At 39.4% G+C, this 14,745-nt stretch overlaps 2 protein-coding genes across 8 annotated transcripts; one reads left to right on the forward strand and one right to left on the reverse strand.

Annotated features, from left to right (window-relative positions):
- Positions 1 to 606: 606 nt before the first annotated feature.
- On the reverse strand, positions 607 to 14,659 carry LOC122995110. 7 transcript variants are annotated; one of them, XM_044370129.1, is made up of 10 exons: positions 14,561 to 14,659; positions 13,829 to 13,898; positions 13,294 to 13,337; positions 13,136 to 13,207; positions 12,801 to 13,040; positions 9,757 to 9,786; positions 9,579 to 9,668; positions 1,509 to 1,590; positions 1,347 to 1,406; positions 607 to 1,247 (listed from the first exon to the last, which is right to left on the reverse strand). In XM_044370129.1, the coding sequence occupies exons 2-10, from the start codon at positions 13,831 to 13,833 to the stop codon at positions 1,181 to 1,183; spliced, it is 690 nt and encodes a 229-aa protein (XP_044226064.1). In that variant the 5' UTR covers positions 13,834 to 13,898; positions 14,561 to 14,659; the 3' UTR covers positions 607 to 1,180. The 7 variants fall into 7 exon arrangements, 2 of the variants coding, with proteins under 2 accessions (XP_044226064.1, XP_044226072.1); XR_006406726.1 differs by having other exon boundaries at positions 1,231 to 1,247; positions 1,347 to 1,419; XR_006406729.1 differs by lacking the exon at positions 607 to 1,247 and adding an exon at positions 1,672 to 1,679.
- On the forward strand, positions 2,739 to 4,957 carry LOC122995092 (golgin subfamily A member 6-like protein 22). The gene is made up of 3 exons (XM_044370101.1): positions 2,739 to 3,333; positions 3,741 to 4,598; positions 4,694 to 4,957. Exons 1-3 carry the CDS (start codon positions 3,304 to 3,306, stop codon positions 4,757 to 4,759), a joined length of 954 nt encoding a protein of 317 aa, XP_044226036.1. The 5' UTR covers positions 2,739 to 3,303; the 3' UTR covers positions 4,760 to 4,957.
- Positions 14,660 to 14,745: the final 86 nt, after the last annotated feature.

Here is a 14,745-nt window from a genome sequence, read left to right on the forward strand (position 1 = left end):
CCTATAACCAAAGTTTTTACCTTCTAATAGCATATTACCTTATTTTGTTCTAGAAATAAACCATAAATACAACATCACTTCAAACAACATTTATTTTTCAAAATTTAACAAAATTCAACAATTCAACAACATCCAAAAAATTCAGAACAGAAATCAATGAGTGAGTGAGTGCATGTGTGTGTCACAAGTAAGAAATGCATAGCTGGCTGTATTTATAAGTTTAACTACGACTGCAGCTGTCACATGAGTGACAAATATGCACTTGTTCTGTCACTCCATGCGCACACACACCTTCAAAGCTCAATAGCATATACTGTACTGTAACTCATGTAGGCATTTGTATCAGATATAATATCTTTCAATAATATTTTAGAGTCAGAAGGCCTACGCGTGAGTGTACAAGTGTGTGCATGTGTGTATGAGTGGAGGGGTGGTGGTGAAATCATATCAATACAAACACACCATTTTCAGATGAATAAATTCGCTACAATTTTCGCTAAAAAATAGTAAAAACTATGATTTTGAAGCCAGGGCTTCAGTTTGAAAGCCTTAATTAATAAAATAGAAGAATAATAATAAAATAGAATGTATGAATTAATGGTAGAATAAGTTTTTGTGTTTACATTAGACCCTTTTTTCCCATAAGGATTTGAGTATTTGTGTATTTTGGCTACACACACACCAGTTTCTCCATACAGGCACATACACCACATTAGGCATCCCTACCTACACATACAACTCATTGAAGCTGTGAATACTTGGCTGCAGTATTCATAATAGAGGATTAATAGCCCAAGTGGAAACCAGGAAAATAACATGCATTTGGCACAAAGAGTTAAAAAAGACAAAATGGCTTAATTAGCTGGAAAATGGTAAAAACTTCAATTTTGAAGCCAGGGCTTCGGTTTGAAAGTCTCATAAAACAGAATGTATGAATTTATGCTGTAGCAATCATGGGATCAAAAAATGTGTTTTTAATGGGTTTCAATGGGACCTAAAAGGGCCCTAACATGCTGAAAGTTAGTATTGTTTCTACACAGTTTATTATGGACTTAATATAGGATCTGTGGTTTAATTTCCAAAATTCGATAAAAAAACACTCCTTTGCTAGATATCATGGCTACAGCATGAACACAGCCAAAATAATCCAAAAACTAAAATCCCGAGTGAGGCATAAGGGTTAAACTCCGTGGTCACGCTGAGAAGGAGGGCTGCCATCTGTCAATCCAGGATCACAGTCAGTATCCCTGAGGGTGTAAAAAGTCAGCACAGAATCAGTTTCTTTACTGTATATCTACAATTACACATACTGTGGGGAATATGCTGCTTGCTAAATGTTCACAAACCTCTCACTGGTTTCTCCAGAGCTTTGCATGTTTCTTAGGGGTGAAGTCACACCAGAGTCACTGAAACAAGTTCCTTTTAAAAATGAGAAAGTGTTTTTACTGTAACATCACAGTTAAAATATGAATAAAGGAATTTTATGAATAAGACATAATTTCACTTACCTTTCTGGCTGTTGATTGCGATCTCCATCTTTCTTTTTAGAGCAGAAAAATGCAGTGAGACCAGAGACTATTAGTAACAAACCTGTGGAATCAAGAAATTGACATTTAATATAATTGTATAAATATACAATAAATGCAGCACATGATAAAATTTAGATCTCACCTGGCTGTCTTTAGTTTAGCCAGAGTTTGAAAGACAAGCAATTCAGCCATGAGCGAAAGCGAGTGGACAGAGGATGGCAGAGTAAAAGCAAGTAGGATTAGTAGCAAAAAGCCACATTTTATAGAATTTAATAATAACACTTCATGGCAGACATGGGTAACAGTAACAGTATCTTGTCCAGATGTTGAAGAAACATGGTGTAGGCAGACAAAGTATCACATTTATTGGTGTTCAGTACTTACCAAAAACTCCCCAAAGTCCCCATTTTGCATGGTGCTCCCTGACATTTTGTCGATCCTTGGTGGAGATGGGAGATGATGTGGGAGCTGGAGGAAAGAGGAAAAATCTCCAGTCAATGGTCAATCACATCAGTGGGCAGCAGGATGTAAGGTGTGTATCTGCATGAAAAGCTTACCATTGATTAAATCACAAATGTTGCTCAGGTCTAGTTTGAAAAACAAGAGAGTGTTACATAGTGTCAAACAACATACTGTACATGTTGGATAGAAACATTTCATTGAGAATACATATAAATCTAGGATTTAATTTGGCTTTTTTTGTTTTGTTTTTTGTGATGTGTGCACTGATTTAAAGTCAGCAAGAGGTGGCAGCAGAGATTTTTCAAGAGTTTAAATGTGGAAACAGCGCCCTCAGCTGGATCCGTCAGGCCCTGACAGCAACAGTCCAAAACATATAAATATAAACCACCCTCATCAGAGTCGAGTGCTATCTTTATTGTGAGAGCCTATAAACCCAAGCATGATATGCAGCACTGAATCTAGTTTGAAACAATTGTGTTTACATGCACACTAGCATCCTGGTTTTATCCTTTGATCATGTTCAGGATGTAATGTTCCCATTGAACAGGAAAAACCTTATTCCTATCCCTGTATCAGCAGTGTGTTTAATTCCTCAACATCCCTGCTACAAGTATGAACCCAGTATGGACGGCAGAATTGGTAAGAAGTTTATTTTGCACCACAATTTATCCTTAGTTCGTTGAAACAATATTTCCTTTTTAAATATATGAGACACCCATGTCCCCCCCCCCCCCCCCCCCCCCCCCTTGCTTTCCCCCATACACTTCTACAATCCACATTATTAAATAAATATCTTGAGAGTGAATTCAAGTTTTCATGGTCTCCTTCATACGCATCCTGACCAATGCCCATCACAATAGTTTAACTCCTGGAACCCTCCTATTATATACAATGGAAACTTCAGTATAGTGTGATGTGTACATGATGCTGTGTCCACGAACTGCAGGACAAAAGCTTGTTCACTTTCTGTGAGTATAACTAAGATCAACACTGTCTGTGTGGTTTCTCTGAGCTCCAATCATTTCTTTTATTCTGTCAAACAACTGTGTGATCATTCAAACTGATTGAGCTCTTTCAGCTGCATGATGTCAGTCTACAGAAGAATGTTTGTCTTCCTGTTATGATGTCAGCGTTTATGACAAATCCATTCTAGAATGTAAAGAGTCTATATGTGAGTTCCTCAGAACAGACACAATCTCTTCACCAGTTGAACAGACACACATTCGTCTTCAGAGAAAGTCATCTGTCAGACACTCGACAAGATTTTACGTCTATCTCACGTTTTAGAACATTTTCAAGATCATCAGCCACCATGGAAAGACGAGAGAGTAGAGCCAGCAGGGTAAGATGTTCAAACCAGGATGTAACGCTGCACTACTGCACAAGACTATGCATGTTTTAATGGCTTTGTATTGTGTCTAAAGCTTAAACAAATACACTTTTTATCAGCACAGATGCAGTTTGTAATGAGATTACATTTCATACAAATTTATCGTCTTAATTTAAACTCATCTCTCACAGTCAGTCAGATGAACACATGGATACATGTGTCTGCCTGGATAAATACCTCAGATTAATATGAATACATAAACAATAAATAAAGGATTTATTGAAGGGTTCTAGTATAAAGTGTAAATGTGATATCTATTTCCTCTCAGTATTAACAGATGACTGTTTTCCCGTAAGGAAAAATAGAGCCATTAGTGATATGAAAATGTCTTCATGTATTTCTGTGTTTGTGTTGCACAGGACTACAACAGAGGGATGGAGGAGATGAGGAAATTGATGGAGGGTGAGATGAAGGAGAGGGAAGAAAAGTTAAGGACCGCTGCTAAAATCATGGTCTTCAAGGAGAGGGAGACCTGGAGAAGTGACAGAGAGCAACTTCTGGAAAAGCTCTCTGTCACTGAGGAAGAAATCACGGCATTGAAGAGTGACCTCCAGGATGAAAAGGACAAGAACAGGAACAGAGAACAAGAGATCTGGTCTCTTCACTGCCAGCTCTCTTCTGAGAAAGAAAAGTACAACTCCGCCAATGGTCTCTGGTGGAGAAAGTTAAACGAAGTGCTGGAAAAGGCAGCAGGGGGCATCAGAAAGAGAGATGATCAAATCATCTCTCTTGAACGGAGCCTCCACGCTGAGAAAGAGAGCTGGCAGCAAAAAGTCAGCCAGCTGGAAGAGCTCCTCAGTGAAAAAGAGAGAGAAATCAGCAGGGCCAATAAAAAAAGAAGAGAACGTACCACCGCTCATATTGCCACCTTGGCCCTGCTGAGTGAAACACAGTCAGCTTTGAAAGAAAGTCAACTGGCCTGTAATTCACTAGAGGAAAAACTCAGACAGCAGCTGACTGAAAAAATGGAGAAAGACCAGAGAGAGCTCTCAGAGAGAGTAGAGAGCCTCTGCAAGGAGCTCTCTGAGAGAGTCAGTAAGTGTAGAGAGGACCTCTCCACAGTGTGCGAGAGTTGGGAGAGGAGGTCACACCAGTGGAGAAAAGAGAAGAAACAACTGGAGGAGACGCTGCAGGCCAAACATGAGATTTGGATCCACGAGGAGGCGCAGATGAAAGAACAGATCCAGCGCCTCACCAACGACAACCTCCAGCTTCAGGTTTGCTGCCTCATCTTTTTAATTCTAACAATTGATTTCAGATCATTTCAGAGCTTTGAAACTGAACTCAAAATATTCTGTTTTTCTCTTTTCAGGAGCTCCTGATAAAAAAGGAGAAGAAGAAGCAGAAGAGCTTCTGGAGCTGGAGTCGCAGCAAATAACAACAGCTCCCTCTTTCCCCAAACCCCTCTCCCACCTCACCCACCTCTCTCCCTCTCCCTCTCCTACTCCTTCACTCACCCTCACCCTCACTCTATCCTCACCCTCACCCTCGCTCTACTCTCACCCTCACACTTACCCTTCCCTCACCCTCACTCTACCCTCATCCTTCCCCTTCCCCCACCCTTACCCTTACCCTTCCCTCACTCTTCCCTTACTCTCACCCTTCCCCTTCCCCTTACCCTTCCCTTACCCCTCCCTCCCCCCTTTCTCTCCCTACATGTATTTTCTGTAAATCAGTCATTAAAATTCAGTGACTGAAGTTATGAAGTTTTGTTTTTTAACTCCTGTGTTTTAAACTGTGACTTTTCTCTCTCAAACGCTGTCTCACATCAAGCAAACTAAGCAGCTGCTTGGGGCCTCTAAATGAATTAGGGCCCCAAAAGTCCCCTGTAACTGATAAATGATGATATGTGACATTATTAGATTGTTACTGACACATCAATGTGTAAGCAGCATTTTACTGTTGAAGAGGGTTCAGGTGGAGCTGATCTGAGCTACTTTATATACAAGTTAAGTTATGGCTCTGAAGCTGGAGTCAGGCCTCATCCAAAGGACCACAAGATGAATCAATCACAAGAATGAACTCTACTTGGAAAATAAAGCAGGCAGCTGTTGTTACCCATCTGAGGTTTCCACCTTATCTCCCAGCCTGGCACCATGAACATAAAACATCTCTTGTATGAGACCTTGGAGGCCAGAGTGAGGCGCTGTAGGTTAAATCATCACATCAAGGCTTTGATTAGCACATTCGTTTGAAAAGATATAGCTCATAAACTGAACATTTCCATGAATTGAAGATTGAACATCTCTCTTTCACAAATGAATATTTTTTTCTCTCACAAAGACAAAACCAAGTTCTGATACACAAATCTGTATCTAAATTTTAAACTTTTCTCTGATCTTATCTTTTTGTGAAATACTGAAACATGTGAACAGCCACTGAAATTAAATCATGCCAGAGGTGTAGAGGGGAAATGTCTCTGGTGGAAATGCTAACAACTCATTGACATCTGAAATGTGACAAGGTGCCACAACTTCACACTGATTTTATACACATTTTATCATTATATCTAATTTAACTGCCCCTAGGCATCTCAAAACAGTGTCATTGACTATGCTCATAGCCTAGACAGACAGATAGATACACTTGATAGATAGATAGATAAGTGCTGTGAAACTTTTTACAGTATTCTGCTGTAGAATGTGAGGTTTACAGTTTTGATACTGTAGGCCTGCAGTAATATACTGTATTTTTACAGTGTTGCTATTGTAAACTATGTGAACAGTTTCTTACTGTAAATGCCACAGTAAACAACTGAAAAGTTTCCTTGTTATTCATATTAATAAAAACAACTATAAACCACAGACATATACTGTAAATAACAATGTGTCTTCAATCTTAATGGTCCAATAATGAGATCAGCTCAGTTTTACATTTAAAAATGTGTAACCCTCAAAATCTATTACAAAAGAGGAGGAGACAGGTGACAGCTTTATGGAACTGAACATTTATTCAAAAACTTTCAAATATGCCAAGTATATTCAAGTATGTTTGAAAAATTAATTCTTAAAGTTCATGTCTTTTCAAAGGGGGTCAATGTATATCTGTTAATTATAATATCCTGACCAAACTAATGTTAGCCTTCACTGATGTATAGTTCAAGAGAAACCAGCCATCCTAAAATAATCTTTAAACTAAACTAAACTATTTTCACTCCAAACAGCAGTGAAAATAATGTTTAAATACCAGTAATTCAAACTTCAAACTGAAGAACACTACCTGAAAATGCTCTCTTGTGCCTGTCAGGTGCTTGCTAGGATTATACCAATTTAATGTTAGCAAAAATTAAGCATAGTCAATAATTGGATAACCAGATGCACAAATGTAATTCTATTTTCTGAGTTAGATATTACTGACCTGTTGGTTTTATTCCACAAAGATGGATGAACGGTGATTATATGATGTTAATGGTTGCACGTGGCTTCTGTCCTTCCATTACTGTAGGAGCGAAAATGAAAATACTGTATTTTACAGTAGCCTACTGTTAATGTCCATTCTTGGTTTTAGCTCCAAGGTGCATCAGAATTTACAGTATTTTACCATATATAGAAGAACAGTACCTTACTGTTGGAATTTGGCTGTATTTTTACAGAAATTTGTTATAGTGCAGGGTAATAAGGAGATGAAATGAGAACGGATCATAGAATGAAATGGTCTTTAATTGATTTACAATCCTAAATTTTGATCATTTCAACTGTAGCATTTTTTCTTATTGTCCTTACTCATGTTAAAATGATGTTCAGTCTTATTGCTACTTCTGCCTATTTGCTGAGGTCCTACCTGCTCAGTATTAAAAAGTCTCAGGAAACCAATACTGGGAATACAAGGAACATCACAGGGTATCATAGTCCTAAGTTTTATTCATATTTACTGTAGCATTCTTTCTTATTAACCTTGAAACCTTTATTCTATTTGTGAAAATGCAAAAAAGTGAGATTTCACTGTTTTTTTCACATCTAGACCACATCAGACCAGGTCCAAATCAAAAACCACTATACTTGGACTTGTCAAACCCAGACTAGATTACCAAGGAGACTCCAGAGAAAAAACTTAAAACACAGTGAAAACTGAAAAAGGGAATCACAAAATATCTTTTTGTGATATGAGAAAATTTTATTTACTCACTTTTCTTTTAAATACAAAATGATTATTCTTCTCTTACCTTTCCTCAAATTGACCATGATTAACGTCCCTCACTGCATCTTCCAAGGTCATGCCCCTTACTTGGGACAATGCTTTTAATGTGGCCTGTGTTAGAAACATCATAATTCAGACTAGTCTAAGTATAGTGGTATTTGATCTGGACCTGATCTAATGTGATCTGGATGGGAAAAAGGCAGAAAAATCGCCCCCCTTTTTTTTTTTTTTTTTTTTTTTGCATTTTCAGAAATAGAATAAATGTTCACAAATCTGAAACTGTGTTTTAAAGAATCTTTAGTCTCTCTGGGATAATCTAGTCCAAATCTGACCAGTCTAAAGGGTTGTCCCATTTCATAGAGGAATATTTCAACCACTACCCCTTCTAACTCTGTTTCAAGGGGTGAAAATAAAGAAATGGGATTGGCCCTAGGTGTAGTGGTTTTTGAGAGTGTAGAGCAGACCAGACATCACCCCAAAAGCTTTTGTAAATTCACCAAAATTTACAAAACAACATCCAAAAACTTCAGAACAGAAATCAATGAGTGAGTGAGTGAGTGCATGTGTGTGTCACAAGTAAGAAATGCATAGCTGGCTGTATTTACAAGTTTAACTGCGACTGCAGCTGTCACATGAGTGACAATTATGCACTTGTTCTGTCACTCCATGCACACACACACCTGTGAGTGTACATGTGCGTGCATGTGTGTATGAGTGGAGGGGTGGTGGAATGCATGAATTAATGGTAGAATAAGTTTCTGTGTTTACATTAGACCCTTTTTTCCCATAAGGATTTGAGTATTTTTGTATTTTGGCTACACACACACCAGTTTCTCCATACAGGCACATACACCACATTAGGCATCCCTACATACACATACAACTCATTGAAGCTGTGAATACTTGGCTGCAGTATTCATAATAGAGGATTAATGGCCCTGCTGGAAACCAGGAAAATAACAGGCATTTGGCACAAAGAGTTAAAAAAGACAAAATGGCTTAATTAGCTGGAAAATAGTAAAAACTTCAATTTTGAAGCCAGGGCTTCGGTTTGAAAGTCTTATAAAACAGAATGTATGAATTTATGCTGTAGCAATCATGGGATCAAAAAATGTGGTTTTAATGGGTTTCAATGGGACCTAAAAGGGCCCTAACATGCTGAAAGTTAGTATTGTTTCTACACAGTTTATTATGGACTTAATATAGGATCTGTGGTTTAATTTCCAAAATTCAATCAAAAAACACACTCCTTTGCCAGATATCATGGCTACAGCATGAACACAGCCAAAATAATCCAAAAACTAAAATCCCGAGTGAGGCATAAGGGTTAAACTCCGTGGTCGCGTTGAGAAGGAGGGCTGCCATCAGTCAGTCCAGGATCACAGTCAGTATCCCTGAAGGTGTAAAAAGTCAGCACAGAATCAGTTTCTTTACTGTATATCTACAATTACACATACTGTGGGGAATATGCTGCTTGCTAAATGTTCACAAACCTCTCACTGGTTTCTCCAGAGCTTTACATGTTTCTTAGGGGTGAAGTCACACCAGAGTCACTGAAACAAGTTCCTTTTAAAAATGAGAAAGTGTTTTTACTGTAACATCACAGTTAAAATATGAATAAAGGAATTTTATGAATAATATATAATTTCACTTACCTTTCTGGCTGTTGATTGCGGTCTCTGTTTCTCTTTTTACAGTAGAAATATGCAGTGAGACCAGAGACTAGTAGTACCAAACCTGTGCAATCAAGAAATTGACATTTAATATAATTGTATAAATATACAATAAATGCAGCACATGATAAAATTTAGATCTCACCTGGCTGTCCTTAGTTTAGCCAGAGTTTGAAAGACAAGCAATTCAGCCATGAGCGAAAGCGAGTGGACAGAGGATGGCAGAGTAAAAGCAAGTAGGATTAGTAGCAAAAAGCCACATTTTATAGAATTTAATAATAACACTTCATGGCAGACATGGGTAACAGTAACAGTAACTTATCCAGAAGTTGAAAAAACATGGCGTAGGCAGACAAAGTATCACATTTATTGGTGTTCAGTACTTACAAAGAACTCCACCAACAATGGTTCCCCATTTTGCATGGTCCTCCCTGACATTTTGTTGACCCTTGGTGGGGATGGGAGATGATGTGGGAGCTGGAGGAAAGAGGAAAATCTCCAGTCAATGGTCAATCACATCAGTGGGCAGCAGGATGTAAGGTGTGTATCTGCATGAAAAGCTTACCATTGATAAAATCACAAATGTTGCTCAGGTCTAGTTGAAAAAACAAGAGAGTGTTACATAGTGTCAAACAACATACTGTACATGTTGGATAGAAACATTTCATTGAGAATACATATAAATCTAGGATTTAATTTGGCTTTTTTGTGGAAACGGTGCCCTCAGCTGGAACCGTCAGTCCCTGACAGCGACAGTCCAAAACAAAGAAACATATAAACTGTATAAACCACCCTCTCAGAGTCGAGTGCTATCTTTATTGTGAGAGCCTATAAGCCCAAGCATGATATGCAGCACTGAATCTAGTTTGAAACAATTGTGTTTACATGCACACTAGCATCCTGGTTTTATCCTTTGATCATATGCAGGATGTATATTCCCATTGAACAGAAAAACCTCATTCCTATCCCTGTATCAGCAGGTGTGTGTTTAATTCATCAACATTCCTGCTACGTATGAACCCAGTGTGATTTCTGGTTGCCTTGGTAACAAAATAATAGAGTAACAAAACAATTTGTACAACAGGTGTCAGATTTTCACCTTCAATTTACCACATAGATCATCATTACAATGTTTATCTTCCTTTTGTTTGTTTTATTGACAAACTTCACATGACAGACTAAACAAAAACCTGGATAAGAGGTTTACATGACAGTATCTCTACCTCCGTCACAGTACACATGTAGAATATTCAGGTTTTTCAACATTGCGATGAGGGGCTATTCAGGTTTCTGAAACTTAGATATTAAAGGCCAAATCTACAAAAGGATTGTGCTGCTTTTGCGGCCACTAAACCTGTGCAGATGAAACAAAAATATAGAGTGTAATTCAAAAAGCACCCGCAAACTGCGCTGCCAAGCAAATAGCGTTATGAGGTGCCTCTGCCAATTGCATGTATGTAAATTAGGTAATATTCTATACATTTGGTGCAAAATTGGCCCTTCTCTATGCAAATAAGCATCGCTGCAAAAACAGTAAGTCACAAAGATCAGCACTAATTGCCACGCAGTTAGGGTGGAGTTTTTAGTAGGGCTGTAGTCTCCTGGTCGACTGGTCGATTAGTTGGTCGATATGCTCTCGTCCGACTACATTCTCATTGGTCGAATAATCTCCGTGTTATTTTCATAAGGAGAAAAGTGCTACATCAATAGCTTTCCAGGAGTAATCCATTATTTCCTGCGGCGAGAGGTACAGACTAACAAATTACCTGTGAAAATGGGGGTGTATTCAAAACACCCCCGTTGTTTTCACAACTTTGAACTCGCCCAACCTAATGGAGACCGCTGGGTGTAACTGTACTCAACGTTTATTGAATGTACTGAATGTTTACTGAATCTGTGTTTCTCCATAATGACACAACAAGAACCCCCGCCAGGCCAAAAAAAAAATTTAATATTAGATTTTGATTTGAAATCGACAGCGTTTGGGAGTCTCTGAGTAGCGCTGTTCCGGTACGTTAGTCAACCTCTGTCGTTGCCTGGGAAACTATTGGTGGCGTGGCTCCGTTAAGGAGTATGTTTGCGTAGCGTGTGGGAAAGAGCGAGGGGCAGAGAAGTAACGGTGGATGTGAGCGGGGCAGAGGAAAAGCTTAGTAGTAAGTTGGCAGTAGATGTACAGTACAGACTACAGTGTGTCAGTTAATAAATGCTAAAAAGTCACGTCTGTTGTTTCCCCAAATGCTGGAAAAGTGAAGGGGGTTAGCTCCAAAGTTAGCAACAATGGGTTAGCCTAACCTGAAGACACAAAACAGAAATACAGAACAGAGAAATGTGTGGCTGCCGAGTTTACTGTGCACTCAGTCCCATTATATCGCCCCCCCCCCCCCCGTGCGACTAATCGATTAGATGAAGATTATGTATGATTTTAGTCAACCAAGATTTTCTTTGGTTGACCACAGCCCTAGTTTTTAGTGTCTTCAGATAGTTGCCATTAACTGTGCACAGTCACCCCTCACTCACTCACTCTCTTTCTCTTCAAATCTTCAAACTTGCGAGGCTTGAATGATATTGATTGATACTGAATGATATTACGGGCGAAATCTACAGTCAGACATGGGGAGGGGGGGGGGGGGTCAAGGTGGGTTGCGGGCTTATCTCAGATTTAAAAATAACAGCTCTGGCAGAGCTCTGGATTCATCCACGCAATAAGGGGCTGCTTTATTACAAACAATTCTACCATATAAACCTGGAATCTGTGTGTAACAGCTGATCTGTGTAACCCAGAACAATAACTACCGTCAGATCCTGACCGATCCAGTGTTCATGAAGACACCGCTGCTGTGCCACGTGCATAATGCCCACAGTCTCTTTCTCAATTTGGAGACACACTTATCATTTCAGCTGCTGTGTGATGCTGCAGCCAGTTGTGGGCAACAAACAGAACATCAGTACTGATGTTTCTGTGAAATGCCGGATACATTCAATGACACCTGAACATCACTATAGAAAGATTCAGACATTAATCTAACATGTTTCAGACCTGCCTGAGTCACATTAATAGCTGTATTTTGACATGTGACATTTCAGTAGATTAAGTTATAAATTCAAAATACTAGACAGTAAAAGAAGCAAACTACAACAAAGTTTGTGAATTAAAGGCTTTTGTCCTCTCTACAGTTTTCATTATGGACCAAACTGTGTGCTGAAATGTGGAGACAAGCTTGAAACACTGGAAACAGCTCCACTCACTCAATCAGATACAAAACAAGGGTAAATTGCGCTCAGCTGTAGAACTTTATGGGAGTTGTTGCACCAGCATATCATTGGCGCAAAATTGTTTGTGAGTAGGACCTTAAAACGGGGTAGATTGCAGGTGCAAATGCCACACAATTCATGGTGCTATTAGCAGGCACAATCCACTTTTTATGGATTTGGCCCTTAGTTTTCAAATGTGCAAACACAGTAAAAACTGCTAAAACGCCACCAGGACCCGGATACTGGTGTGCATGTAAAGAGACTCGATCTGTGCAATCTGTTGTTTTCTGAGCCAGGTGAGAATGATTTCAAGAAAATCACACTGAACAGTAAATTAAGGGCTTAGAAAGTAAATACCTGGACATTTTTTGGTCTCCATATAATCATTGGCCCCTTCAAACTCACAGTCACCATGTGTATCACTGGAAATGAATGCCCGACCATTGTGCTGGCAGACAGTATTGGGTGGTGGAGGGCCTGTGCAACTTATGATGTCAGTGTTACTGAAAACCAGCTTGTCATTGCAAAACACACGAGTCACATCAGTGGCACATCCTGGGGTCTTGCAGAAAAACAGCTGCACAGGATCGTGTCCACCTGTAACATCATACATCTATGAAGTAACTCACATAAACTGAAAGGAAACATCTATTTTTTGATGAAGAGAATGACATAAACAAGAGAGGAAGTACCTTGAGCTGCAGTCACTGGAAAGCACTGAGTGAGTGTGGGAGCACACAGCAGCAGAAAGAGGCAGATTTGCTCTGTCAAGACAAAATTACAAACTCAATCTAAGGCTGATGGTTGAGATTGGACCCAATTTAAAGTTGGTATATTGTCAGAAACCTACCTTTCATGAGAGAGATCAGTACTGTGAAGTTTTTCTTGGCTGTACTGTTGGAGACACATTCAGTTTCCCATCAGAAACTTAGCATTACAGAATTTCTAAGTATCGCCCACCATGACACTGCACCATTTATGTAAGTTCTGTTAGCTTTTCTATCTTGTTTCGGCTGACATGACTGTGTCACGTGTCATCCTTCATTCAAAACCACACCACACATGACGTGACTCATAGTGAAAACATACTGTAAGTAACATTGGTGTTGTATGGTAGTCAGAAAAAAAGTTGTTTCTAAGACATTTGAAACCCAAAGGTGAATCTTTCACATGGACAAAAGCTAGTTAGAGTCACTTAGTGAAGAGATGGGTTTTACTGTTACTGTTATCAGACATGCCTGAACATGTCTATTTACAGTATTTCAATCAATAGGGAAACTTTATCATGAATGTTGCTGTGGAAATATGTGTTTAAACTTCATTTTCATGTTGCCATTCAAACAATGGATAGCACCACTTATGATGAACTATAACCAATGACTTACCCCATTTCTTGCTCTGAGATAACTTTTCCTCTCTCCAAGTGGCGGTCCGCTTAGTACGAATGTGCACAACCTAAACAGAAAGATAGGCTACGTTTAGTTGGAACGGGGGACGGCTCCCCCACACCTGACTAAAATCACGTACACCTGCACGTCGGTAACAGCGTCGCACGGAGCATTTTATCACTGAGCCGTATGACTATGCCTATTTCATGGACGTGTGCATACCCTGTTGTGATTCCGGGAAAGTGTTTTTGCTATGCCACTAATGGTTTAAGTAGAAGGCTGGCTCTGTGCCAGGATGTGTTCTGCGTGGGTTTAATGCTTTTCGTTGAGCCGGCGTGTCTAGAGATTCATATCATATCATATCATATCATATCATATCATATCATATCATATCATATCAAATTATTTTGAGAGTATGCGAGTTAAAAGTCCGCATTGTCGCATTTGTGAGTGCATCTTACCGAGGAAGCGAGGTACCGGCACCTGTGGCTCCTTCTCCTCCATCCCGCTGCCTCTCCTCTTTCTCTTCGCTCTCCTCATCCCTCGTTCCTTACGGGCCGCCGCAGAAGATGCACTCGCACAAATGCGGACACGTGAACTTTAATAATAACTCGCACACTCTTAAAAAAAATGTGTACAAAAATTTTTTTGAAAAAAAAAGTGCGACCAAATAAGAAAGTTGGTAGCACAAGTGCTGCTGGAAAAATGAGTCTGGAGATCTTCACTCACCTGAAAAGATCCAGATCTTAATATCACTGCGATCAGACAGGCCTCCCCTTCGAAAAACACTCCGTTGTCTAGAAGTGCATGTATATACTTATTATATACTGCTTTCTAGACCCGCCCAAGACCCGCATATGCAAGACCCGCCCAAACCCCTCCCACTCACTCAATCGTGGAAATTACTGGAAATA

Source organism: Thunnus albacares, chromosome 2 (genome assembly GCF_914725855.1).
Source record: "Thunnus albacares chromosome 2, fThuAlb1.1, whole genome shotgun sequence".
Taxonomy (NCBI): domain Eukaryota; kingdom Metazoa; phylum Chordata; class Actinopteri; order Scombriformes; family Scombridae; genus Thunnus; species Thunnus albacares.

What these genes read in the sequence shown, in the direction of transcription:
- LOC122995092 (XM_044370101.1), top strand. Translation starts at nt 3,304, where the DNA reads ATGGAAAGACGAGAGAGTAGAGCCAGCAGG. An exon ending in GAGAGAGTAGAGCCAGCAGG is followed by an intron (nt 3,334 to 3,740) that starts GTAAGATGTTCA and finishes TGTGTTGCACAG; the next exon opens with GACTACAACAGAGGGATGGA. An exon ending in ACGACAACCTCCAGCTTCAG is followed by an intron (nt 4,599 to 4,693) that starts GTTTGCTGCCTC and finishes TTCTCTTTTCAG; the next exon opens with GAGCTCCTGATAAAAAAGGA.
- LOC122995110 (XM_044370129.1), bottom strand. An exon ending in ACTGATCTCTCTCATGAAAG is followed by an intron (nt 13,208 to 13,293) that starts GTAGGTTTCTGA and finishes TTGTCTTGACAG; the next exon opens with AGCAAATCTGCCTCTTTCTG. An exon ending in CATTGTTGGTGGAGTTCTTT is followed by an intron (nt 1,591 to 9,578) that starts GTAAGTACTGAA and finishes TTGATTCCACAG; the next exon opens with GTTTGTTACTAATAGTCTCT.